Source organism: Lampris incognitus, chromosome 20 (genome assembly GCF_029633865.1).
Source record: "Lampris incognitus isolate fLamInc1 chromosome 20, fLamInc1.hap2, whole genome shotgun sequence".
Lineage (NCBI taxonomy): Eukaryota > Metazoa > Chordata > Actinopteri > Lampriformes > Lampridae > Lampris > Lampris incognitus.
The window spans coordinates 28,725,980-28,752,296 of record NC_079230.1 but is presented as its reverse complement, the minus strand read 5'-3'; the positions used below and the strand labels follow the sequence as shown (position 1 = coordinate 28,752,296).

Genomic DNA, 26,317 nt, shown 5'->3' with positions numbered 1-26,317 from the left:
CCCCCACAATAAAAAGGGTCAAAGCGAAGGTGAAGATTCGGTTAGATGTGATGGCGGACATGGACGTTGTGAGTCTGGTTTTAATGTAGCTATTATGCTACATTAGCTACATGCTACATGTTAGCATTACATGCTAACATGTAGCATGATATTTTATTCTATACAAATAATATGCTCATTTAATATTCTATAGCACCAATATAGGGATACTAATACAAGTACACTGCACTAATATACTATGTTGACACAGTTATACACTATTATATTACCACACTACATTTTAATAATTTACTGATACTTCATAAAAGATCAAGAAGCAGTAAGTTTGTGTTGTTCGCTGCTCGTTGTCATTTTGCAGCCTCACACGTGTCGCCTCGCCCCGTTTAAAGTCTAAAAGGGAGGATTTAAGGTAGTTTTTCTTTTTAAGGATCCATTATGCATTCTCCTTTCTAGATCGTACGCGCCCCATGAAGCTACCTAGCAGCGCTTTTCTCTGTTTTTCCAGTGATTTTACTCCCCCGCAGGATCCTCCCCTCGGCCTTTACAGCTGCAGTTGTTGGGAGAAGCGTCGCGGGCTGTTGAGCTGAAGGTCAGTACTGACTCGGCGATGCAAGAGTATAATGCATCAACCCCTGACCGACTCACATTCAGCCTGCTGAGCTTGTAAAGGAAAAATAACCCCGACTGACATTTGGTGCGCACTCGCTGACAGCTGCCTCAGATGGACTGCCCCGGACAGAGGGCATCTCCGTAGGTTTTGCTCCAACAGAGATGCTGCATCTGAAGTCTATCACCACCCTAATGAGGAACATCCGGCCTCCGCCGGCCTCCTGTCAGATTCCACTATTCTCCGCTGGTCATAAACATGCCGCCAAATGTGTACCCGTATGGCTCTGTGGGCCCTCCTTGTACGTGTTGGGTGGTTATACGTTTGCTATTGGTACCTCTGAGCACACCCAAACAAAGTCCAACTCAGCTGTGAAGTTGACATGACCGTACATTTACAACCACCAACTCCAGTATACAGGAGACACAGAGGAGACGTGATGGAAGTCCATAAGCTTGTCCACAACATAGATGATTTCACCACTGACTGAGCCTTTTGTCTATTTTGTGGCGCAATAGGTATGAGTTAAGAGGAAGTATGGCAAAAACTTCTTTGCAAATCGTGCCGTGGGAGCGAGGAGCCAGCGAGGAGCCAGCGAGGAGCCAGCGAGGAGCCAGCGAGGAGCCAGCGAGGAGCCAGCGAGGAGCCAGCGAGGAGCCAGCGAGGAGCCAGCGAGGAGCCAGCGAGGAGCCAGCGAGGAGCCAGCGAGGAGCCAGCGAGGAGCCAGCGGTGCAGCTCCTTCCCTTAACTCTTCTAAGCATAGATTAGACACACTTTGGTCCACAAAGGACTCTCTATACAATTATGAAGCTGAGTTGGGATCATTATGAGGACTCTGTGGCTGTGATTATGTGAGAGACTATTGTATTTATGTGATTTGTGATTACTCGTGAGATCATTGTGGGTTTTGGTTAGTTGTCAAATGGTTGCGGCGGCTGCGCTTTGAGACGACCCTTTCAACGTGGACAACCGCCGCAATTCCACACCGGTTTAGCTGCTATTCTGCTATTTCCTTTAACCCCTCGTTTGCCTTTCAGTGAAGAGTCCAACCGCTCAGGTTGACCGTCCAGCAGAGGATCTTCAGCGGCTTTGAGATGGGCGAGCGAAACACTTTCAGGGTCTTCATCAGATGCTGGCAGCAACAGCTTGGCAGCTCTCTAGACCTGGAATCCAACGGGCCTTTTTGCGGACCGGAGGTTTCAGAGGATGTGGGAACGGTACAGACGTCAAGCGGCTGGGTAAAACAATCCATGAGAAACATGGCCAGGTAGTAGGTGTGATGGTTTAGGGTGGATGGACAGGTAGGGGAAGGGTGGGGAAGGGGATCATGGGGATGTACACCAGGGGAAATGCAAGGACCTGTTGAGATCCGTGGTCAACTCAACACTGTGTGTGTGTGTGTGGGGGGGGGGTCTTCTTCTTGTAATGGATTGCTGAAGGATTTTCTGAGGATGAGTCTTTCCCTGAGAACCGGCCTTCCAGCCGCTCCATGTTTCTGCTTTGAGGCCGTAACACCCGTCCTCCGTCTGTGTTCGGCCTCTTTGTAGTTTAGATCTCCACCCGCGGTGAGAGGCGTCCTCCGTCACCCAGCACAGCTTGCGTAGGTGCCCAAAATGTTAAAAGAACAAGGGGGCCATGTTGTCGGGGGACTCGGTCCACACCACGGTTCAATTGCTACAGATCCCTTCCCTGAGATGCCAGTCAGTACCCAGATAGCAAAACTGCTGTGGCCCGGACCCGTCCCACACCCGAGACTTCATCCGGCCCACATACCGTGTGGAATGGTGGCACTTGGGCGGTCCGCTCCTGTTTGCCAGATCTGGGCCACTCCAGGCTCATTTTGTCCGGGCCAGAAAAAGGCCACCGGTGCCGCATCAATGCCTGACGTGACTCATATCAAGATGCTATCTGGGTACAATCTCCAAAACGTGATGACATCACACGCACAGTGGAGTTTAAGTGGCCCTGCCAAGGCAGATTCCTGTTGTGTAGCCGTCAGGACGGTTTCCGAAGCTGCTGAAGGAAACCTTTACAGCAGAGATACCGCATCTATTAAAAGTCAACAGAAAAACATGGAAAAGGTCAATATTTCAAGTAGAGGAGGTTTCAGACGTTGGTTGTCAAGATTTTGCTGGTCGCTCATTTGCTGTAGAGCCCAGCATTGGTTCACAGGATGTATTTCAATACAAATCTGATGTCTTGCTAGGAAAATATTCACTCGAGTCAAACTTACAAGATGAAGATATTCGGTGCAAAAGCGTTGCAATGTTGGACCGATTCCAGTCACTGTATGTAACGTCCCCTGTGTGGAAGTGTATTCCTAACAGGCCCGTCCCCTTGGGGCCGACGCCGGTGAGAGTCCGCACACCAAACCCCCCCACCCCCCCCCCACCTGGAGAAACGGGGACAACAGCAGGATGAGGACAAACCCGGTGTCTGGGAAATAGCTCCTCTCACAGCTCAGGAAGACCCCACCGGCCTGAGGATTCGGCTGAGGAAATGTGAGGCTTCATGCTGCACTCCCAACACACAACCCCATCGTGAGGCCAAACCCAACCGGGCCGCCGGGCCGCCGGGACTCCACCCCAGCCCGCTGAGAAACCCCCCTCAGAGAGTGGCAAACCCTCGCCAGCGCGCCACCAGGGCCGTGTTTATGGGCGGACCTGTGCCCGAGTGGGTCAGGAGCATCCGCTGTCTTCTCAAAGGGAGGAAGCGGCAGTGGGCAAAACCAGAGAAAGGGCCCGGCTTGTCCAACGGCCGCTGCTGGGAGGGGAATGAAGAGACCTGCCAGCCAGACGGAGGGCGACCTGCCGTCCATCGAACGGCTCCGCCGTTGAGACAGGAACATGGACCCAGACAAGGAACATGGACCCGGAACAGGGACCCAGACCAGGAACGTGGACCCAGACCAGGAACAGGGACCCAGACCAGGAACAGGGACCCAGACCAGGTACAGGGACCCAGACCAGGAACCTGGACCCAGACCAGGAACAGGGACCCAGACCAGGAACGTGGACCCAGACCAGGAACAGGGACCCACACAATCTTCAAATACTGTTTTTAGATTTTAATTGGTTTTTAATCACCTTAAATCCACCATTAAACATCATATTCAGGAAGAGAAATTCTTTAGCCTCTGTTATCCCTTTCTGCATCGATGTGGGGGAACATGAAAGCCCCGTGCCAAAGCTGACTTCTTATGTGCCTGAAGTAAAATACAAATGTTCAGTTTTTAAAATAAAGCGCTATTTGAGTTTACTCGGGAGTTTACCTTCGATTGACTTCTGGGTGTCTGGGTAACCTTAAAGTCATGATGTAAACATCTCTGAACATTAAGAATTCATCGAACCTGAGGCTGTTGTTAGAAAAGAGAACGACGTGCACTAAACTATGGCACACCAAGAAGGAAAAGCGCACAGCAAAAGAAGAAACTACTACATCTAAAGCCATTGAATGCAAAACCCTCTGGTGCTGCGTTGTGAATTGGAGCCATACAAATGGATCTGACTTGACTAAGACAAAGCAATAAGAGAAGATATTGTAACGACCACGGATGTGTAGACTCGCTAGCCCGACGGCTCGGACCGTTTAGTCGACTGGTTATCGTGCGGGAGACCCGGGTTCGCGTCCCGCCTGCGGCGGTTCCCGGCTGCCCCCTTGAATTCACTACAACATTTTTCGACCGTTTCAAAGTTTGTTCCATTAAATCCATCATCTGTTCCCCAGTTATTTCTTTCTCCTGGTCTGCAAATCTGTGACCCAGGTCTTGCAGGGAACACCGCGTGCGCGTGCGTCAGGGGATCGGGATGAGCAAAAAGACATAGTAAAGTAATCGTCATCCTCGTCTTTCTAAGTTGCTGCTGGGGGGGGGGGGGGGGGAGAGAAGCGCCTGGTCTGCAAGCCGTCTGATGACGTCAAGACGAGCGCGACATGTGCGACGTGTGCAAAATTCATTTGCGCGCGCACTTACCTCAGGCAGGTACTAGGTGTACTAGGTTCAGCTCTCTCCCGGATCTCCCTCACTGTGGCTGCAGTGGCTGGGGTCCTTGGCATGTGCTGCCTCCCTTGCGGTACCACGAGTGCCTTCCCCAGCTCCTCCAGGAGGATGCGCCTCTTGTACAGCTTTGACATGTTCCACTCAGGGAAAAATCTCCCTCCAGACGACGAACACACTGTAGGCTGATACATCAATGATGCTATAGAAGATGACCAGCTGTGCTCCCCGCAAGACCTGGGTCAGATTTGCAGACCAGGAGAACTCGTACATATTGTTCATCTCTCGTTCATTTTTGTTCATTTCTGGTTCTAAACGTTGCATGAATAATGTTTACTTTCAACTACAATCCTTGTGACTCATTTGGCTTGATTTTAAGTGAACGGGTCAATTTGACCCTGAAAAGAAGCAGGGCACTCCAGACGTCCCTCTCTCCAGCAACGCCCTCCGGCTCCTCCTGGGGGATCCCAAGGCGTTCCCCAGGCCAGATTGGACATGCAGTCCCTCCAGTTCTGGGTTTACCCCGGGGCCTCCTCCCAGTAGGCCGTGCCCGGTAAACCTCCAAAGGAAGGTGCCCAGGAGGCATCCTAATCAGATGCCCGAACCACCTCAACTGGCTCCTTTTGACGCTAAGGAGCAGCGGCTCTACTCCGAGCTCCCTCCGGATGTCCGAGCTCCTCACCCTATCTCTAAGGCTGAGCCCAGACACCCTATGGAGGAAACTCATTTCAGCCGCTTGTATCCACGATCTCACCCTTTTGGTCACTACCCAATGCTCATGACCATAGGTGAGGGCTGGAACGAAGACTGACTGGTAAATTGAGAGCTTTGCCTCCCGGCTCAGCTCCCTCGTCACCACAACGATCCGGTACAACATCCACATCACTGCTGATGCTGCACCAATCCGCCTGTCAAATCTCCCGCTCCATCCTACCCTCACTCGTGAACAACACCCCGAGATACTTAAAACTCCTCCACTTGAGGCAACAACTCATCCCCAACCCGGAGGGAGCAATCCACCATTTTCCGGTAGAGAACCGTGGCCTCCGACCTGGAGGTGCCGACTCATCCCGGCCATTTCACACTCAGCTGCAAACCGCCCCAGTGGGCGCCGGAGGTCACGTTATGATGACGTCACCAAAACCACATCATCTGCGAAGAGCAGACATGCCATTCTGAGGTTCCCAAAACGGACACACCCCCTCACCTTGGCTGTAACTTGAGATCCTGTCCATGAATATCACCAAGGAGGCGGGCTTGTAGGAACCTGGGCTCTGCAACGAGAGCTGTATTTTAATAAATGCATCGTTGAAATATTTGTGGATCACGCTGCTCTCACAATGAACGCGCGTTCCCCTCCGGCGATTCAGCGGCGTGGCTAAATGTGAGGGTAGCGCTGGTGCAGACAACCCATTTATTCAGTGGAAAGACATCCACAAAAGCGTGGCTTATTGATTTATCACACCCGTGTATATGGTGCATGTATATATGTTGCATGTGTATATGGTGCATGTGTATATGTTGCATGTGTATATGTTGCATGTGTATATGTTGCATGTGTATATGTTGCATGTGTATATGGTGCATGTGTATATGGTGCATGTATAAACAGCTCCCTGAAACAGAGTTTAGATGTACAGTGATATGATTTAGCAAGGGCTTTCATCCGAATGCGACCTCGGTCCCGCTGCAGGCCGCTACACGGCGGACGCCGCACGTCCACGACCTACTGAGCGACCCGTTCAAAGCGTCGTCTGTAGTTGCAGCTTTGGCGCAGCAATGCTTTCAAGTCTTGCTGGCAGTACGCTGTTAAACGATGTCTGATAACTATGCATGTGTACGAGTTGCGTTCTGACAGTGAGGCTCGCTATTGCACCACAGAGATGGCCGATGGCCTACAGGAGGCCGAGGATACAGCCCAGTTTTACGTTATCAGCATCAGAATCAGAACCATGTATCAGAATCAGAACCACTGACAGAGCCAGATTTCCTGGCTCCGTCAGTGTACTTAACACTGGACAGCAACACTGTATACAACACGACGATCCTCACATGTATACACAAGGGTTGACTTACACAGGCGAAACAAGAGGTGATAAGGTGCAGAGAATGTATCAGAGATGCTGAAATAAATAGATTTAAAAATCAAAGTTCATAATTAAATTCTAATTACTAATTAATTTTGACAATTTTTTTTATTTTATAGTATTCTAATAGATTCTTGTTATAAACAATTTAGACAACAAAATGTGTCTCACTATAGGACTACTACTACTACTACTACTACTACTACTACTACTACAACTACTACTACTACGTTCGGCTGCTCCCGTTAGGGGGCGCCACAGCGGATCATCCGTTTCTATCTCTTCCTGTCCTCTGCATCTTCCTCTGTCACACCAGCCACCTGCATGTCCTCCCTCACCACCTCCATAAACCTCCTCTTCGGCCTTCCTCTTCTCCTCTTCCCTGGCAGCTCCATATTCAGCATCCTTCTCCCAGTATACCCAGCATCTCTCCTCCACACATGTCCAAACCATCTCCATCTTGTCTCTCTTGCTTTGTCTCCAAACCGTCCAACCTGAGCTGTCCCTCTAATATACTCGTTCCTAATCCTGTCCTCCTTCATCACTCCCAATGAAAATCTTATCATCTTCATCTCTGCCACCTCCAGCTCCTCCTCCTGTCTTTTCATCAGTGCCACTGTCTCCAAACCATACAACATAGCTGGTCTCACTACCATCTTGTAAACCTTCCCTTTAACTCTTGCTGGTCCCCTTCTGTCACACATCACTCCTGTATCACTATAGGACGATATCCACATTTTATCCCAATACAATCTGTTCTCTGTTCATTTTCTATGCGAACATTTTGGTGTGTGTGTGTGCATGTGTGTGTGTGTGTGTGTATGATGGTCTGGCAGCCTGTCCAGGGTGTCTCCCCGCCTGCCGCCCAATGGCTGCTGGGATAGGCTCCAGCATCCCCGCAAGCCTGAGAGCAGGATAAGCAGTTTGGGTAATGGATGGATGACTTTTAAGCTGGTAGCAGCTTGGAATTCTCTGATTAGCAAATACCGTCCGCAACAGGGGAGGTTAAACTATCTCATAATCAGGAATCAGGAAAGCTTCATGTGGGAAACGAAATGCCGTTTCCCCCAGCCCACAGCAACGCAACACAATGACAACAACTCGTCCAAAAACTACGAGAACTACAAGAACACACATATCCAAGCTAGCACACATATCTGAACTAGCACACATATCCAAGCTAGCACACATATCTGAACTAACACACATATCTGAACTAACACACATATCTGAACTAGAAAAAAAACAAAAACCACACATTTTATTTGCCTTATCTACCAATGTCTATGAGGGCCCCTGTCGGGCAGTGGGCTTAGAGTCGTGCCAAACAAGTTACTGCATGGTATCTAAATGGATAAATATTTCAAACATGATGATGTAACTGTTTTTTTCTATCAAGTAAATTCTCGGTAGATTATAAAAGCCGGCCTAAGCCTGCAAATTCAGTACGGTTAGGCTTGCCAAATCGGCCTCGGTAGTCTGCTAAAGCCAACTGCAGTCTGCTACCAGCAATCTGCCCTGACAAATTGGGTGTGACAGTGTCTCTATCAGACGCCACTATATATATATATATATATATATATATATATATATATATATATATATATATATATATATATATATATATTACACCGCATGCATTGAAATGCCGTGAAACTGATTGCAGGATCATTCTTCTTGATGATAACCATCAATTTGCAAAAGCTGCGACGTGTTGATTTCATTTTGTTTTTCAAATCAGTGTGAAACTGTCATCAGAGCAAATGACGTGACGTGCGAAAGAGACTGGGCCGAGTCAGAGTTCAGTGGGCCTAAAAATGTTTCAGACGAGTGGGAGCAGTTGAGGATTTTTCTGTCAGTATTTGAAATCAATGTTTATTGTATGAGGAAGTCAGGAGTTGCAGAGAAGTATGTAGGAGTGGTGCAGGATATGTATGAGGGAAGTGTGACAGTGGTGAGGTGTGGGGTTGGAATGACAGATGGGTTCAAGGTGGAGGTGGGATTACATCAAGGATCGGCTCTGAGCCCTTTCTTGTTTGCAATGGTGATGGACAGGTTGACGGACGAGATCAGGCAGGAGTCTCCGTGGACGATGATGTTCGTGGATGACATTGTGATCTGTAGCGAGAGTAGGGTGCAGGTGGAGGAGAGCCTGGAGAGGTGGAGGTATGCACTGGAGAGAAGAGGAATGAAAGTCAGTAGGAGCAAGACGGAATACCTATGTGTGAATGGGAGGGAGGACAGGGGAATGGTCAGGATGCAAGGAGTAGAGGTGATGAAGGTGGATGAGTTTAAATACTTGGGGTCAACTGTCCAAAGTAAAGGGGAGTGTAGTAGAGAGGTGAAGAAGAGAGTGCAGGCAGGGTGGAGTGGGTGGAGAAGAGTGTCAGGAGTGATGTGTGACAGAAGGGTACCAGCAAGAGTTAAAGGGAAGGTTTACAAGATGGTAGTGAGACCAGCTATGTTATATGGTTTGGAGACAGTGGCACTGATGAAAAGACAGGAGGAGGAGCTGGAGGTGGCAGAGATGAAGATGATAAGATTTTCACTGGGAGTGATGAAGAAGGACAGGATTAGGAACGAGTATATTAGAGGGACAGCTCAGGTTGGACGGTTTGGAGACAAAGCAAGAGAGGCAAGATTGAGATGGTTTGGACATGTGTGGAGGAGAGATGCTGGGTATATTGGGAGAAGGATGCTGAATATGGAGCTGCCAGGGAAGAGGAGAAGAGGAAGGCCAAAGAGGAGGTTTATGGATGTGGCGAGGGAGGACATGCAGGTGGCTGGTGTGACAGAGGGAGACGCAGAAGACAGGAAGAGATGGAGACGGATGATCCGCTGTGGCGCCCCCTAACGGGAGCAGCTGAAAGTTGTAGTAGTAGATTTGAAATCAACGTTTACATTAGTGAGACTTAATGGCTGGTTCTTTACTTTATGGCCTGGCCTCCGTTCCAAGTTGCTTGAGCAATTTGCACGTTTTAGTAGCAAAGTGATTATTTTCCTTTTATCTATTTATTTATTTATTTATTTCCCGTCCCCTTGGACAGTGATTTTTTATTTATTTTTTTTTAGTTTGGATATATGTGTGTTAGCTTAGATATATGTGTTAATTAGCATGTGTGTTCTTGAAGTTGTTGCAGTTTTTATGATGTGTGCGTTTTTTGTGTTTGTGCCGCACTGCTGTGTGCTGGGGGGGGGAACCATGTTTCGTTTCATTTCAAATAGTGTCGGTGGTTGTCGCAGCTATTTAAAAAAACAAAAAACAACACAAAAACGCAACAACCCATCCATCCGTCCGTCCGTCCTTCAGTCGGGTGAAGAGGGTTTAAAAAATTGCCCTTGATCACGTGTGCGGGTTTCACCTTTAACTCCGCCTCGCGTCCGCTACAACCTAGCCGCACCAGCAACGCTAACGCTGATTGGGCAAAAGTTAACAGGGCGTTCCCCCATGCCGTCTTCCGATTGGTTGACGTCCGCACGCCGCCGCATAGTTTGCGTGTCGCGTCAGCGTGCGTCGTCAACGGGGGGAGAAAATGGCGAGCTGGTGTGTGCGAGCGGTGAGACAGAGTTACTCAGTGGTAGCCTCGCCTTCACCCATTAGGTAAGCGGTTTATGACTCGCCTCTTAATTACTTCGTCGTCTCCAGTTTAGCGGTTTGTGAAGGATGTCTCTTTATAAGTCGACGCGCGTTTTTTGCCGTTAGCTCCCCGCGGTTTATACCTACGCAGCGGCGGCTAGCTAATGGGACGAGCTTCCTAATTGACCAGGATCCCAAACGACTCGGGAAACGTGGACTAGATCACGTCTGTATTATATCCCCCGCTGGCTACTGACGGCTTTCCTCAAATAAGGTCACCTTTGTTCTCGCACAGGAGTTAGCTTGGCGGATAGCGTTAACGTTAGCATGTCATTGCCCCAGACTCGAGAGGATGATGACGCAATGTGACGTTTACCATGAGGGGTTAAGGGGGGGGGGGGGGGTTCGCAATACATTCTGCCCAGTATCCTTGCTTGCTGGAAATTAGCTTGCATTCTGACAGTGTTCCCACGTGGTTTTTTTTTTTTTTGCTAAAGTCAAAGCAATAATGGGTAACACTTTAGCATGGGGAACATATTCTAAGTAACAAAAACTTAATTACTAGTGAATTAGTAATGATCGAGATGTCGCTTTAGTATGGGGAACATATTCTAAGTAACAAAAACTTAATTACTAGTGAATTAGTAATGATCGAGATGTCGCTTTAGTATGGGGAACATATTCTAAGTAACAAAAACTTAATTTAGAGTAATTTAACACTATGAACACTTGTGGTTTTGTGTTTTGTTATGTAAGAACAGACCATATTCATTAAGTGTTAGTAAGGGAGAATAACTCTTCTTGTGGTACTACCACCTTATAAAGGCCATACTAAGCAAAGCATATTGAGATAGTACTACTAATAAGCAATAATTCTGAGGTTATAGAGGGAAAACTCATAGTTAATGGCTTACTGGTTGTATAATAAGGCCATGCAGAATAAGGCATTAATGAGTACGTAATAATGACCAATTAAGAGCCAATATGTTGCTAATTTGCATGCTAATAAGCACCTAATTAATGGTGACTATGTTCCCCATACTAAAGTGTTACCCAATAATGTAGTTGCACAACATCATTGCTGAGTGGAATTGTCCACTAAAGTTGGTAATCTAACTCCCTATACTTAAAGGTGTCAGCAAGCTCGAGTGTTTTCGCTTTCACTCGCTCCCTGCCTCTCCAGGGCACTTCCACGTTTGCTATGCACAGCTGCCCAGCAGAAAAACGGCCAGAGGTCGGAGGAGGAGGCTAGCAAGCCGGAGCAGAGTGCAGCAGAGAAGACCCTCGTGGAGGAGAAGATCCAGCTGGAGGAACAGCTCAAGGAGGTCACAGTGAGTCTTAACTCGGCAGCAAACTCAACCCTTTCGATCACAACCGCGTCGCCAGGTGTTTGCAAGACAGAAATATACCCTTCCGTCTGTGTCTGATCGCTTAAGTTTATGTCCAAGTGTGTTTAATTTCGTTTCAGGGCATCTTTTCAACACCTCAAGTGTTGTAGGCCATGAAACTCAAACCCGCTACATGTAGTTGTCACTGTCGCATCTTAGTCGAGAGGAGAGTAGTACCACAAATTCACCTATGAGCAAAACAGAGGAAAAGTTAGTTGAATTATTGACATTTTTTAATTTTACTCCTTTGTACGAGTTTGAAAAAATAAACATTTAATTTGAATAACTTGATTATTATAAAAGAAGATATACTTTATTAATCCCCTTGGGGACATTCATCATCTGCATTTAACCGATCCTAGTTGTGTAGATGGGAGCAGTGGGCAGCCCCCATGCAGCGCCAGGGAACCAATGCCAGTTCTTCATGCGATGCCTCAGTCAGGAGTGTTAACCCAAATACACGTGTATTAGATGGTGGGGGGGAAACCCACACAGACACGGGACAATATGCACAAACTCCACACAGAAAGGACTTGGGATGGCCTGGAGTTCGAACCCAGGACCTTTTTGCCATGAGGCAACAGTGCTAATCACTGGGCCACTGTACAACCCAAGACCATAAGTTTGAATTTCTAAAGATTTATCATGGCCTGTTCATAAGTACTTGAGCTTTGGTGATGATGTTAATAAATACGTCATGCATTTTCCTTGGTTTCTTAATTTGCATAAACAATAGCATAGATCCTGTATGTATTTCACCTTATACTGTACAATATTAAAAAACTGAGATTGACAAAGTTTTGGGACAACACATGGTGTTTATTGTATAGTGCGTTGTCGTTTGTCTTTATGCAAGTGAAGCCCCATCTTTGTCCCATTTATCAGAATTAGAATCATGTTTATTGGTCATGTAGGTTTGCACTACATGGAATGTGACTCCAGTTTCTGGGCTCTGTGTACTTAACATAGAATTACAACACCAACAATTATTATTCCAGTACATGTGTTTTACCCTGTTTCCACTGCTGAGGCTGTAATGAAGCCACGGTAGACCACGTTGTGTGCATGGTTATCGCTTCTGTTTCCAATTAGCATTGGATGTAAAATCAGGAGTAGGAAGTCCCACAGAGAAACTATGATGACAAAAAAATGCCACGCAACTGCATCCGTCTATGTAATGCAAATGCAACACTGCCGCCAATGTCTCCCTCAAAAGCTGTAACATGGATGCAGACATTTTTGTTTGCCGGTTGAAAATGACACACGTGTACTGGTTGGGATTTTCATTTTGCACTGTAAGAGCAGTGGCAGATGTAATAACGGCGTTGTAGGATTTCAACACTGTCAGATGAGGTGTTGGATATGACGTGAATGTAAATCCAGTCATTCAATACCGATTTCATTAAGCTCTCCTGCCAGCACGGTCTAGCCATATCGAGCACGGTTGTCAAATGGTGCCCAAAATGCAGAAACGAACACTGTTTCGAACCGTTCCACACCAAACTTTTTGCTGATGGAAATGTCATTGGAATGGTTCTTTTCGGTGCTCTTAGCTGTTTAACCATACTGTGGAAAAGCACCGTTTCTGATGGAAAGGAAAGTCTGGCATGATTCAAACAGTGTTATGGTCTGACTTCAACTCCATTGTTCTGCCTTTGATTCCAGGAAAAATTCAAGCGGGCCTTAGCAGACACAGAGAACCTCAGAACAAGGAGTAAGAAGATGGTGGAAGATGCTAAGTTATATGGTGAGAATTGTATTGCAGAACACTCACTAAAGATCTGATTGCATAATGTCAATGTATGGAATTATGAAGCATGACTAGAGATTTGTAACTACATGTTGAATAGTGTTATAACAAAGTGTTGTCACCCCAACTCCACAAAACCCATCAGGAATCCAGGGCTTCTGCAAAGACCTGCTAGAGGTGGCAGACATCTTGGAGAAGGCCACGGAGAGTGTGCCCAAGGAGGAGGTGACCACACAGAACCCCCACCTCAAGAACCTGTACGACGGCCTGGTGATGACTGAGGTCCAGATCCAGAAGCTTTTCACCAAACACGGCCTGGTCAAGCTCAACCCCGATGGCCAGAAGTTTGACCCCTATGAGCACGAGGCCCTCTTTCACACCCCCATGGAGGGCAAGGAGCCTGGCACTGTCGCTGTTGTAACTAAGGTGGGCTACAAGCTCCATGGTCGCACCCTCAGGCCAGCATTGGTGGGTGTGGCCAAAGCCCCTTTCAATTGATGGGGTTGTGGTGCCATGATTTTTTTTTTTTATAACCTGAGTGATGGATCAGCTCAGGTATAATAGGTTGGTCAAGGCACCCCACACCATTTACTCATACAACCCCCATCGCTGAATGGTGCCTCAAAGACACAGGACTCCTGCTGACCACAGCATCTGGACAACATCTGACCTGTTTTGACAGTGTTTTATTGAACAGATATCTATAGCTTCTGGCATAGGGTGCAGTCTCACTTGTATGAGTCATGTAAAAGTCAGATTCATGTCATAGTGTTTTTCTTTTCTGTCAAAAAGGGGGGGAGTGAGTGGTACTTATCAACAAACTACTATTATTCTTATAATTATTAGAGTCACATTGTAAAATTAAGTTCTTAACACATGGGGCTCGGGACCTCTGGAGCCACGCCTCCTCTGGCAGGGCGGCAGTCTTGAGTTTGATGTTTCACTCATTTAAAATGTAATGCTGTTTTCAAAGAGATTCGCATAAAGTTGCTTGTTCATCGATCGTGTTGTTTAGTCCCAACTATGTTGTAAAATATGAAATGCAGGCGTGCAATCCTGAAATTGAGCCGTTATCATTCCTGACTAATGGAAAACCAAACGAGACCGAGGTTTGAGCTCCTCATGTGAGTCAGTGGGAGCGAGTCAATCTTAAGGCAGAGCGTCTGGCAGCAGGTCAGTGGAGAATTTCCCATTTTGAAAAATTCCTCTACCGACTCTTCCTGACTAGGGTGTACCTGACTACTGCCAGCTACCGGAATAATGTGATAAATGTGGGCGGTGCAAATGGATGTTGAGTTTGAACAGCCTACTGTTCATTTTATCAGACTACAAGTAAAAGATGCTGTATCTTATGTCGTTAATCCCTATATCTCGTGTGTACTCGGAATAGTGAAAGCGGTTTATGACCGTCATTGACCTATTTCCATGGATGTCAAACCATCTGTGCAGTTTTTTCCCCCTCCGCCAAACACGACACCAGCAGGCTTTACTTATTAGCACCAACAGGACGGCGTCAGACAGGTAATCTGAAAGGAGCCGGTGTAGAATTTCACCAAAATGGAAACTTACACACGTTGGCCTATGAGGAAAAAACAAAGACATCCGATTTCAAATTACTACACCAACAAAGTTGTAATAATTCCACACGTCATGTTCATTCTAGTGTTTCCAAACATTTTTTTTTTTAAATAGATTTTGTGGAGGGGGTAATACAAGGCTCATGATGGGTAAAAAGACTGAGATGTACTTGCCAAAGCCGCTATTGTGAAAATGTTTTTGGCCAACACTCGGGACAAATCTGTGCCAGGTTTTGGCTGGGGACTGTTGGTCAGTAATGGAGATGGTTTAACAACTCCTTTGTCCGTAAGTCATTTACAGTAATATGTATGGATCACTTCACAATAAACCGAATTGTTGTCCAGCTCTGCAGACATACTGTCTTGGCCTGTGTTTAAAGGCAACACTTTCACTCATCCTACAGTGCATGCGGACCTGGAAATGTACTTTTGGCTCTGCAGCACAACCTTCTTCGGGTAGCTTCTGATAGGTTTAACACAAACATCCTTCCAAGATCTGGCTTAAGTCTTTTTGTCATGACACTGATCACATACCCATTCACCCAGAGTTGTTTTTATTTTAAAACATAACGATTAAGTTTCTACATTGGTTGCTCAAGTCTGACCTTTGCAAATAAAGATCTATTGCCTTTCGAGACAGCTGTACGTATTGCTGACGGTGTAGCAGTCGTGCCTTTTAACAACTTGTTTCTGACAGTCTTAGAATATATACAAGATTTGTGAGGTTACTGTATTTTAGTGTACAACACCATAACCCATATTTTATGACTGCTGTTTGCATGGGTAAACTTGGTATCCTAATTTTGAAAACTACTTGGAATCTGCAGTTCTTCGTTTCTGCCACCAGAGGGCGCCATCCACAGCCACATCCGCCTCCGCAGCGTCAGGAGAACCGTGCACCATGTGTCTGCAGCGGCCACTGCTGCGAACCGGAGGCCGGAGCTCCCTCTTCAGGTGGCTGCTGGTTACTGCCTGCTTACAGGCGGGCTTTTCATGCGAGGCCCACGAACCTCTTCTGTTTTCACATTTTCACTTCAAGACTTGACCAACAGTTAGTCGGGCGTCCCACACACCAGTGTTTCTCAACCCAGTCCTCGAGGACCCCCTGTCCTGCAGATTTTCTTCGCAACCCTGAATAGGTACCTGTTTGTAGTTATTCAACCAATCAGCAATGAACGTCAGAGTTTGCACACCTTGCATAATTAAGTGCTATGAGGTCATTGGTTGAGTAAGTACAAGCAGGGTGACATTGAAAATCTGCAGGATAGGGGGGGGGGGTCCTTGAGGACTGGGTTGAGAAACACTGCCGTACACGACAGGTGGACGTGAGTCATGCAGTTTGTCAGTGTTTCTCAGAAATATTGACTGCTTTGATATTTCCTCCCATAATAAGGCTGCTGATTCACAACAGAACCGTATTTGACGTTCTGGTTGCTTTGGATTGTAGGGACACTACCTACGTGATGGAAATACAACCAGCAGGTAGGAAATGACATGGGTTTGACATTGGCACTTTTTTGCCTATGTGGTGAATCACTTCATTAATGAATTTAATGACTTATGCAGTTAAAAAAAAGCCCGTTTCAAGAAGGGGTCCTGTCTGGGTTATGGGGGAAAAAAAAACAAAAAAACGAGGTCATGTTTTGTTCTACCCCGGGTAGGGTCACCTCGGAAGTGTGTGGGTTTGGTTCCTGCTCTCTGTGGGTGTACTGCTGTGCTGACAGCGCAGCCTCGTGGCTGTTCTGTCACGCTGACGTCACCAGGCCTGCCAAAGTCTACCAAAGACAGGGTGTCTCTGCACACTCTGTTCCTTTTGTGGCAAGGTGGATGAAACCATATGTCATTTATTTTGGGATTGTACCTACTCTCACGTTTTTTTGGATTGATCTAAATAGTCTCATGAATAACAAAATTGACTCTTCTTGTAAACTGGACACCCAACACGTTTTATTTGGTCCGTCACAAAATGAGGAAATAAGTTCAGAGAAAATGTATATTATCAACCTTCTATTAATATTTGCTAAATTTCATATTCACTGTACCAAATTTGCACACCAGCGTCCAAACAGTGTATTCAAAGCACTTCTCTCATCCTATTTAGGATCTTTAAAAGCATGTATGAATCCTAAAGCCAGCAAAACCAGAAGACTATGTGAAGAATATCATTTCACTTAAATCCTGTGTCTCGAGCTTTTTTATTTTGTCTTTTCTTTTCTTTTTTTTTATGGATATTTAAATTTTAATTTTGAAATAATTTATATTTTTGTAACTACTTTTTGTCCTATTGTGACGTAATTTCTTGTTTATATGTTTTGTTCAATAAAAAAAAAGTAAAAAATGAGACGCTGCTTCCAAAAAATGTGCTTCATCTCCATCATCATCTTCATCAGCGCGGCAAAAGGCACCGGTAGACTACACACGGAATCAAATGAACGGGGGGACGATTAGATGTATAAAGTATTTGCACTTTTTTTTAATAGAAAAACCAGACACACCGTGTTGAGGTGAAACCACAGACAATACCACGTCAAAAACAGATCGACGCAACCCACCGGGGCGAACTAAAGCTTTGCTTCTCCACGTGCACGACGAATAGAGATGGGACAGCTCGACGGCATGCCACGACTAACACCGAAGGCTTCAGGATGCAGGTCACTGAAATTTCTCTTTAAAAAAAAAAATGTAAAAAAAATAACATGAAATAAAATACTGTACATTTCATAAATCGGTATTCATAATTTCTTTTTTTTTTCTTCAAATCTTACAAAATTATTTACAATTGGTACACATCGTATGTAAACCCCCCCCCCACACACACACACACACACACACACACACACACAAAATAGAGAAAATACGCTTCCTGTAAGCAAACTTCGCAACGTCTCCTTCCGATACATTGTTGCCGGACCGTCTTTGGGGGGGACACGCGGCTTTCCGCGTGAGCGACCTCGCGGCGTCTGCGCGCATCCTCGAGAACGAAATCAACTCGCACGGCTGGAGGGACAAGAAGAGAAACACCGGCAACGGACACATTCAAGCCGACGAGCGCCGCCTAGCGACACCCCCCCCCCCCCGGCTGTGACTGAAGGTCAGCCGTCCCGAGTCCGTCACGACACGCGCAAAAACCGCAGCGGCACTAAAGGGTGAGAGCGAGCACCGGAACACACCGACTACAACCCGTCGGAGGCCGCGAAGAAGACGTGGGCCCGCCCTCCGCTGCACAACATTACCCGTGATTTTGAAACGAACACGCACACTTCCCTTTCCACGGGCGGCTCCTTTGGACGACAATACAGGAGGGTCGAGACGGGGAAAGAGGGCGCGTGCGCGCGCACGCGCACGCCACTCTTCTGGACCCCGTTCGACTGTTGTAACTCCTCCCCGGCTCCTGCGGTCAACCCACTGCCAACTCCGTACCCTCGTTTACATTTAAGTAGTGGGTCAGCCGGCGTCCAGCTCCGCCCCACACACGGACAAGAGGAGGAAACGGGAAGAAATCGGCTGATGCAGCGACGGCTCGGCCTTCCAGGCGCAACACCGGACACCTCTTGAGAAGGGGGCGAGATGAGAAGTGAAGGTGCGGGTAGGGAACACCTGGTTCCACAGCTCATCCGCTAGCTTCCTGCATTAAGGTGGACTGACAGGCCCATGTCATTCATTCCCCAAACCGCGTACCCTTACTCAGGGTCACGGGGGGATGCTGGAGCCTATCCCAGCAGTCATTGGGCGGCAGGCGGGGAGACACCCTGGACAGGCCGTCGGGCCTCATCACAGGGCCCACACACACATTCATGTCTAGGGGCAACTCAGTACGGCCGATTCGCCATGACCTACACGTCTCTGGACTGAGGGAGGAAACCGCAGGAAACCCACGCAGACACGGGGAGAACATGCGAACTCCACACAGAGGACGGCCCCCAGGGGCTCAAACCCAGGACCTTCGTGCTGTGAGGCGACCGCGCTAACCACCGCGCTAACCACCGTGCCCGCCCGCCCCAGGCCCAAGTCAGTACATTCAAACCCGGGCTAAAGAAGAACACTTCCGGACGAGGTGGTCTTTCCAATCATTGCTTTCAGCGTTACACCCGTTTTGGGATACATTGCAGGGTAGCCCGTGACCTGTGACCCCCTACATATGTTAGCACACCTGCACCATACGAGATCACCGGAGCGACTAGCACGCCAAAACAGACAGCAGCTATAACAAGTAGTCATGCACCATATCTTACGAAGGGGACAATGAGGCAAAAGCACGTGAAGCCAATGTGATATCACTGAGCAGGCAAAATGCAAACGAAAGTAACAGAGGCGCCATTTGCCCCGCCGACACACTCGCTCGGCAAATAAAAGGAATCTCGGGACTGCTCCTTCGCGTTTACGGCTATCATCGGTTAATGCCCTTACACGGATCCAACTTTCTGTATCTTTTCTGTATCTCACCCGAGGAACAGCGGAGGATTTGGACGCGGAAATCTACAGTCAGCACCGTCAAAGCCAGTTTACCGCACGATCGGAAACACTTCATTAGAATCAGAAATACTTAATTAATCCCCAAGGGGGAATTGGGTAAAGCGGGGTTCGAGTGGCCTTCTGTCAAGAGGCGGCTGTCGTTATAAATAAAGAGACATCGGTGACCATCTGTCCGCCCCTACCGAAGCACCCCATCTGACAAATATCGACCCCTTAACACTTACACGTCGTCACCCTTCAGCGGAAATGTGACGTTCATACTCGTCTTCAACATGCAAGCGACCGCGGGCCTGTCACGTCCCGGAGAGGGAGTCGTACTCGGTTGTCATCTGTGATGAACCGTGGCAGTAAGTGATACTTCCCAGCTTCGCACGACACGTTTGCAGTGGGGGTTTTTATCTGCAGCTGCAATACTGACGGCCACATAATGTGAACCCACACAAACGTGATCGACCCCAATTGTTAATATTTTACTTCAAATGCAAAAATATAGGCCTCTGTGTGTTGTGTCCCAGCCCTCCTTGGTATCAAAATACAAAAAAAAAAAAATTTTCTCAAAGTGACATCCATTTTTTTCTTTGCAAATGTACATATATATATATAAACACGTTTGCTCCGGAAAATAACGTGGAAATCCGGCGGTTTTGGTCTGCTTCTGGCGCCCACCGCGAATCCTACACGTAAAACACGCCGGCCAGTCAGCTCGCTCGTCTTCCGCGCCGAGCCGCCGAGACGGCTTGTTAAGAGGCGTCGCGCGATATCCAGCCACTTTCTGTGAGGAAGGTGAGGATGCGTTTCTTGAGCACCTTGTCCAGATAACTGGGCAGCCGGCTCTTGGCGGGGATGCCTTGCCTCTTCTGGAGGTGGTCTTTGATGATGATAGTTTTGACAGTCAGGTAGCGAGTGGGGCTGAGGTTGAGCGAGTTGCACAGCACCTTCTCCCTGTCCGACAGCAGCTCAAAGCCGGCCAGGTTCTCGATGGCGGCAAATTCCCCGTCCTTACCCTCTTCCTTGATCCCGCTTCCGACCCCTATCCCCCCTGCGGTCCCGCCGCCGCTCCCAGCTCCACCGACAAGTCCACCCCCTGAGCCTAGCAACCCACCGCCGCCTCCTCCACTGCCCCGCTTGGAGGCCACCACGCTCTTGTTCTCCTTGCGTTTCTCCCGTTTGTGACGCGCCGCCTCGTACTCGGCCGACTCGTCCAGCCGGGTGATGCCGTTGCGGTGGTAGCGCTGGAGCTCGCGCACCTTGGCCTTCAGCACGCGCTCTTTATACATGTTGTCGAAGAACTCCTCAAACTCCCTGTGGGCCATGAACTGGCAGAGCCCCCGGAGCCGGTACCGCTGCTCCTTCTCCTCCTTGGTGATCTTGCGTTTCGGCGTGCTCGGGCCCGACCCCGACCCCGCCGATGTCGTGGAGGCCCCGCTGACTGCTATGCCGCCACCGGCTCCAACTCCGCCCGTGCCACCACCCCCAAGGCCTATGACTCCCAACATCCCCGGCTTCTCCTTCTCCTTGTCTTTCTTGTCGCGGCCCAAGAAGGTAGGCACCAGGTTGTAGTCCCGGGCAATGTTCTTGCGCCGCTGGCGCTCACGAAGCTTACGCACATACATGTCCACATGCGCGCGCTTCATCTCAATGTCCACGTCCTCGTCATCGTAGTTGACGGACAAGCCGCTGATGAGCTTCTCCGCATCCTGGTCATATTCGATCTCATAGTCATCGCGGAGCGGCATGTATCCCAGCTGCTGCTGTTCGGCCAGGGTGATATCCAGTGGGGGTAGAGGGGTGGTGAGGCTGGGGGAGAGGGGACCCCCGGTGGGGCAGGTGTGGTCAGTCACCCGGTTGGGGATGCTGTCAGGGATGCAGGCCTTGCCAAGGTTTCCGTGGATGTACATGGTGACGTAGTGCTCCATGACCTCCTGGGGGGTTCTGGACGCCCCCACCTGAGTGGCCATGTCCTCCTGTAAGACGAGAGCACACACACACACACACACACACACACACACACAGCAATATGGGTATTGATGATGACACTGACATGAGTAGAAAAGTAAACTTGCTAATACAGACTTAAGCATGAGTCAGTTTCATAAATGGAAAAAAGCCAATGTGATAAGATCTGGGTGCATTAGATTACTGCTACTGCTACTACTACCAAAACTACTACTACTACTACCACCACCACCACCACCACCACTACTACTACTACTACTACTACTACTACTACTACTACTACTACTACTACTTTTGGCTGCTCCCTTTAGGGGGCGCCACAGCGGATCATCCGTTTCCATCTCTTCCTGTCCTCTGCATCTTCCTCTGTCACACCAGCCACCTGCATGTCCTCCCTCACCACCTCCATAAACCTCCTCTTTGGCCTTCCTCTTCTCCTCTTCCCTGGCAGCGCCATATTCAGCATCCTTCTCCCAATATACCCAGCATCTCTCCTCCACACATGTCCAGACCATCTCAATCTTGCCTCTCTTGCTTTGTCTCCAAACCGTCCAACCTGAGCCGTCCCTCTAATATATATGTACATAACTTTGTTAATAGAAACACTCAACGGGAGGGAAAGTGCTCAACAAATAAGGGGCCAAATAATCCAGTGGGTCAAGTAAATTCTTTATGAGACAGTACCAGTCTGTTTCATGCTATAAGCAATCGTCAGCGGTCAATAAAGCTACTGTGAAATACAAACCATTTACTGCCTCGTCATGCACATCACGTGCACAACGTCCCAATGGGGAAGGGAGAGGTGCGACATTGAAAAATTTAAAAACACAGGGGTGGGGGGGGGTATTTGTCTATTGTCATGATTTGTTCATAATTACAAAATAGGTGCTTATATCTCTGTCTGCAGCTGCTGGCCAATTCATTCCTGTTATTCAATGTGGACATTTCTGGTTTGCAAATGGTAAAATATGTTTCAGTATTTTATCACAGATTGCACATTTTACTGCTGGGTGAATATGCTTTGTTCTTCGAGAGGATTTTCCAGCTGGTTGAATAATTAATATTGACCAAATGTAAGGGCTTAAAGATGTGACGCTCTTTAAAGTGTTGTTTCTAAAGCTACACGTGTGGGTTAAACCTCTTTTTGAATGTTCCCTGTTAGACCGACCCATGTCTCTATTTTGCCGTCTGGCATTTTCTTTCGAGGGGGCACGAGTCGTTCACACAGCAGTTGCAGCTGGGGGTCTGGCTGTGATGACGGTGTCGGTGATTTGTCGATGCTTGTGTTGTGGGACGATATTATTTGTTGAATGTTAGTCATGCAGCTGTAACTAATTTTGATGGTGGTCCGATTGAATAGCTTCCTCAGCTGACGGTCCGGGGTAAAGCACTTATCCAAAAGTTAGAAAAACTGCTTACCCGTGTTTGTGGCCACGGTATCACTGTAGGGTGGGTTGTACCAGGGGATGTTTCGTTTTCTGCGACGTCTGTTGGTTTTCTGGCAGTCAGTATTTAATGGTGGCTTGTACAGGCTTGTACTGCCTCATAAAGAATTTACTTGTCTCTCTGGATTATATATATATATATTATATATATACTATATATAGACTACATTTTATATAGCACTTGTCTAGCTGCAACAGCCACTCAAAGCTCTTTACAATCAATTAATGCCTCACATTCTCTCTCTCACACACACACACACACACGTTCCTAACCCTGTCCTTCTTCATCACTCCCAATGAAAATCTTATCATCTTCATCTCTGCCACCTCCAGCTCCACCTCCTGTCTTTTCATCAGTGCCACTGTCTCCAAACCATATAACATAGCTGGTCTCACTACCATCTTGTAAACCTTCCCTTTAACTCTCGCTGGTACCCTTCTGTCACACATCACTCCTGACCCTCTTCTCCACCCACTCCACCCTGCCTGCACTCTCTTCTTCACCTCTCTTCCACACTCCCCATTACTTTGAACAGTTCACCCACGGTATTTGAACCCACCCACCTTCATCACCCCTACTCCTTGCATCCTGGAGGAAAAACAGCCGGTTGTAGTTGCTGCCAACCACAGAACAACTGAACAAGTGACATTAAAGCGTCCACCGAACTCGGAAAGGGAGAAGCGAATCACAAAGTCGATCGCAACTTTTACTGCCAACAATTTGCGCCCCTACTCAAGTCACCGGGAACCGGGGCTTTCGCGCTACGCTGCACACTTCGGAGCCGAGATACAACGTCCCATCTCGACGTTTTTTTTTCAGCGATACCCCCACACTCTGCAACGAAACCAACACCAGAGTCACGGAATCACCGAGGAAAGCGGGTAGGGCGGCAATAACACGCCATGCGTGGACATCCACTGCTCCCGAATCTTGTGCCCCCCCCCCCGATGACTGGCAGCTCGTGTCTCACGTGCGGGGGATCTAGTTACTGCACAGCGGAGCATGGAGACCAACTCCTGCTCTTACACATTCCACTTACACATTCCAGCATTCACCAGCTAAGCACATTTGCTATGTTGCACTTCCAGGATTTCACTGTGGCCTACTATTTGTATTTTCCCCATTATTCATTGTTTTACCACTAATCCACAGAGAGCGTTAGTTTCGTACGAGAGCTGGTACGGAATTCTGTGTTGTTTTTGTATGGAAGCTCTTGTTGATTCTAATATACAGCAAAGTTCTTCGTTTGTCCGAGGGATTCTGTGCTCATTGTCCACAACAGGAGGATTTCGGGTCGAAGTCTTTGTTATTTATATGTAAATGAGGGCAGCTTTTCATGCCACCGAGTGGATTGCTGACGTCTTGCTGAAGCCCGTGTTAATTTACTACGAGGATGCCGCTACGGACACGCTGTCGTTTCTCTTCTTGTTGGTTCTTTGCGACGCTGGGCAACGTGCCCTTCCAGCTGACACGTCTCCTCTGTGTGTTGCTGTGCTAATAAAAGATGATGGAAGTGAATTCATCTGTTTATTTTAGTTACGGATCATTACAAGTATGCTACGTTTTAAAAGTAGCAGGTAGTCCTGCGATGGCCTGGCGGCCTGTCCAGGGTGTCTCCCCGCCTGCCGCCCCGTGACTGCTGGTGGGGGTAGGCTCCAGCATCCCCGCGACCCTGAGAGCAGGATAAGCGGTTTGGATAATGGATGGATGGGGAGTAGTCGCGCAATGAGGAAAAATACGTGTAGAAATCGAAAATGTTGTTGCATCAAGACGCATCAATAATCGTTGTACAATTGCGTCTTAGCCCTCGGGAATCGGAATCGAATCGTGAGGTGCCTAGAGACTCCCACCCACAGCAGGCATCCTCTCACTTTCCAAGACTGTGTTACACAATCTAGTCAAAAACCCCGCTGCCATCTCTCCTAAACACCTCCATGCCTCCACAGGTATGTCATCAAGACCAACCGCCTTTCCACTCTCCGTCCTCTTCATAGCTGCCCCCACTTCCTCCTTGCTAATCCACCACACTTCCTGATTCACAATCCCCACATCATCCCACCTTCTCTCTCTCTCTCGTTTTCTTCATTCACCAGCCCCTCAAAGCACCCCTTCCACCTTCTCAGCACACCCTCCTCGCTTGTCAGCACATCATTTCCACCTCTACCCTTCATCGCCCTAACCTGCCGCACAGCCTTCCCAGCTCGGTCCCTCCGTCTAGCCAATCGGTACAAGTCCTTGTCTCCTGCCTTAGTGTCCAACCTCTCGGACAACTTCACCACACGCCTTCCCCTTTGCCTCGGCCACCTCTCTTCTCATCACTCCATCCCACTAGTTCTTAGCCAACCTCTTCCTTTGATTAAGTCTGATGGAATGATACAAAAAAAAGGAGCCACGGGGAGAGTTCCAACCTGACTGAAACGAATGTTTGCCACGCGAATGTCCACTAGCCCAGTGTTTCTCAACCCAGTCCTCAAGGACCCCCCTATCCTGCAGGTTTTCATTGTAACCCTGCATAGGTAGCCCTGCTTGTACTTTACTCGACCAATCATCTCGCAGCACTTAATCATGCAAGGTGTGCAACGTGTGACAAAATGCATTGCTGATTGGTTGAATAACTACAAACCGGTACCTATTCAGGGTTGCAAAGAAACTGTGCAGGATAGGGGGTCCTCGAGGACTGGGTTGGGAAACCCTGCGACTAGCCAAGTTACTCGCTGCCACCCTCAACTTCCTCGCCTTTTACAAGTCCGTCGCCGTTGCACCTGATTTATCACCCCCCGACCCGTTTCACTCGTCATCGTCGGTGAAACCACCCCCCCCCCCCTTCATCGCCAGTCCGCTTGCGCGCCTTCGGCTTTGCCCATGACAGTAAGCGAGCGAACGCGAAAGAGGAATTTACCCAGTTTCCAAATCCATATTGCTCGATGGCATCGAGCAGCGACTGCTCTTCCCTGCTGGTCCATCCTCCCTCCGCCTCAGCGCCCCAGAGAGAGAAAAGCCCGCCGTCCACCAGCTGGTAGCCGTGCCATCGCCGGTGGTTGCCGATTTCCGCCCCCGCCGAGAAGCACTCCGGGCACAGCTCGATGTCCGGGCAGTCGGTGCAGCGAAGGCGAAGGTTGGTAACGTCCGCCAGGCAGTTCACACAGTACTTCTTCCCCAGGTCGGCCATGTTGCTGGCTCCTGCTTGTTGTTGTAGGCAGCGATGCCGCGGACGGTGGCGCATGCGCACCGGGGCGCCTTCAGACGGTCGAAGGCTGCTCATTAGAATTCGGGCGCACGAGGGGGGGGGGCGGGCAAAGACGGGCCGGGATTGGCTCAGACGGCCGGTTGCCACAACGACTAGGGGGGACACACACACACAGTTGGTAACGAAAAAAACAAACAACGGTCGGGGTGGTTCACGGTTTTACGTACTTTTTTTTCCCCAGTCGGACTCCTCAATGGATGGTGAAGCGGGCCGGA

General features: G+C 48.4%; 2 protein-coding genes across 4 annotated transcripts; one reads left to right on the top strand and one right to left on the bottom strand.

Moving 5' to 3' along the window:
• The first annotated feature begins 10,197 nt into the window (after nucleotides 1–10,197).
• Nucleotides 10,198–15,547, top strand: grpel1 (GrpE-like 1, mitochondrial). 2 transcript variants are annotated; one of them, XM_056300318.1, is made up of 4 exons: nucleotides 10,198–10,289; nucleotides 11,398–11,596; nucleotides 13,319–13,400; nucleotides 13,549–15,547. In XM_056300318.1, the coding sequence occupies exons 1-4, from the start codon at nucleotides 10,222–10,224 to the stop codon at nucleotides 13,899–13,901; spliced, it is 702 nt and encodes a 233-aa protein (XP_056156293.1). In that variant the 5' UTR covers nucleotides 10,198–10,221; the 3' UTR covers nucleotides 13,902–15,547. The 2 variants fall into 2 exon arrangements, with proteins under 2 accessions (XP_056156293.1, XP_056156294.1); XM_056300319.1 differs by having other exon boundaries at nucleotides 10,202–10,289; nucleotides 11,449–11,596.
• Nucleotides 15,548–19,976: 4,429 nt separating this feature from the next.
• On the bottom strand, nucleotides 19,977–26,121 carry tada2b (transcriptional adaptor 2B). Of its 2 annotated transcripts, XM_056300690.1 has the most exons (4): nucleotides 25,755–26,121; nucleotides 20,948–21,417; nucleotides 20,571–20,836; nucleotides 19,977–20,483 (listed from the first exon to the last, which is right to left on the bottom strand). In XM_056300690.1, exons 1-4 carry the CDS (start codon nucleotides 26,115–26,117, stop codon nucleotides 20,194–20,196), a joined length of 1,389 nt encoding a protein of 462 aa, XP_056156665.1. In that variant the 5' UTR covers nucleotides 26,118–26,121; the 3' UTR covers nucleotides 19,977–20,193. The 2 variants fall into 2 exon arrangements, with proteins under 2 accessions (XP_056156665.1, XP_056156664.1); XM_056300689.1 differs by having other exon boundaries at nucleotides 19,977–21,417.
• Between the last annotated feature and the right edge of the window lie 196 nt (nucleotides 26,122–26,317).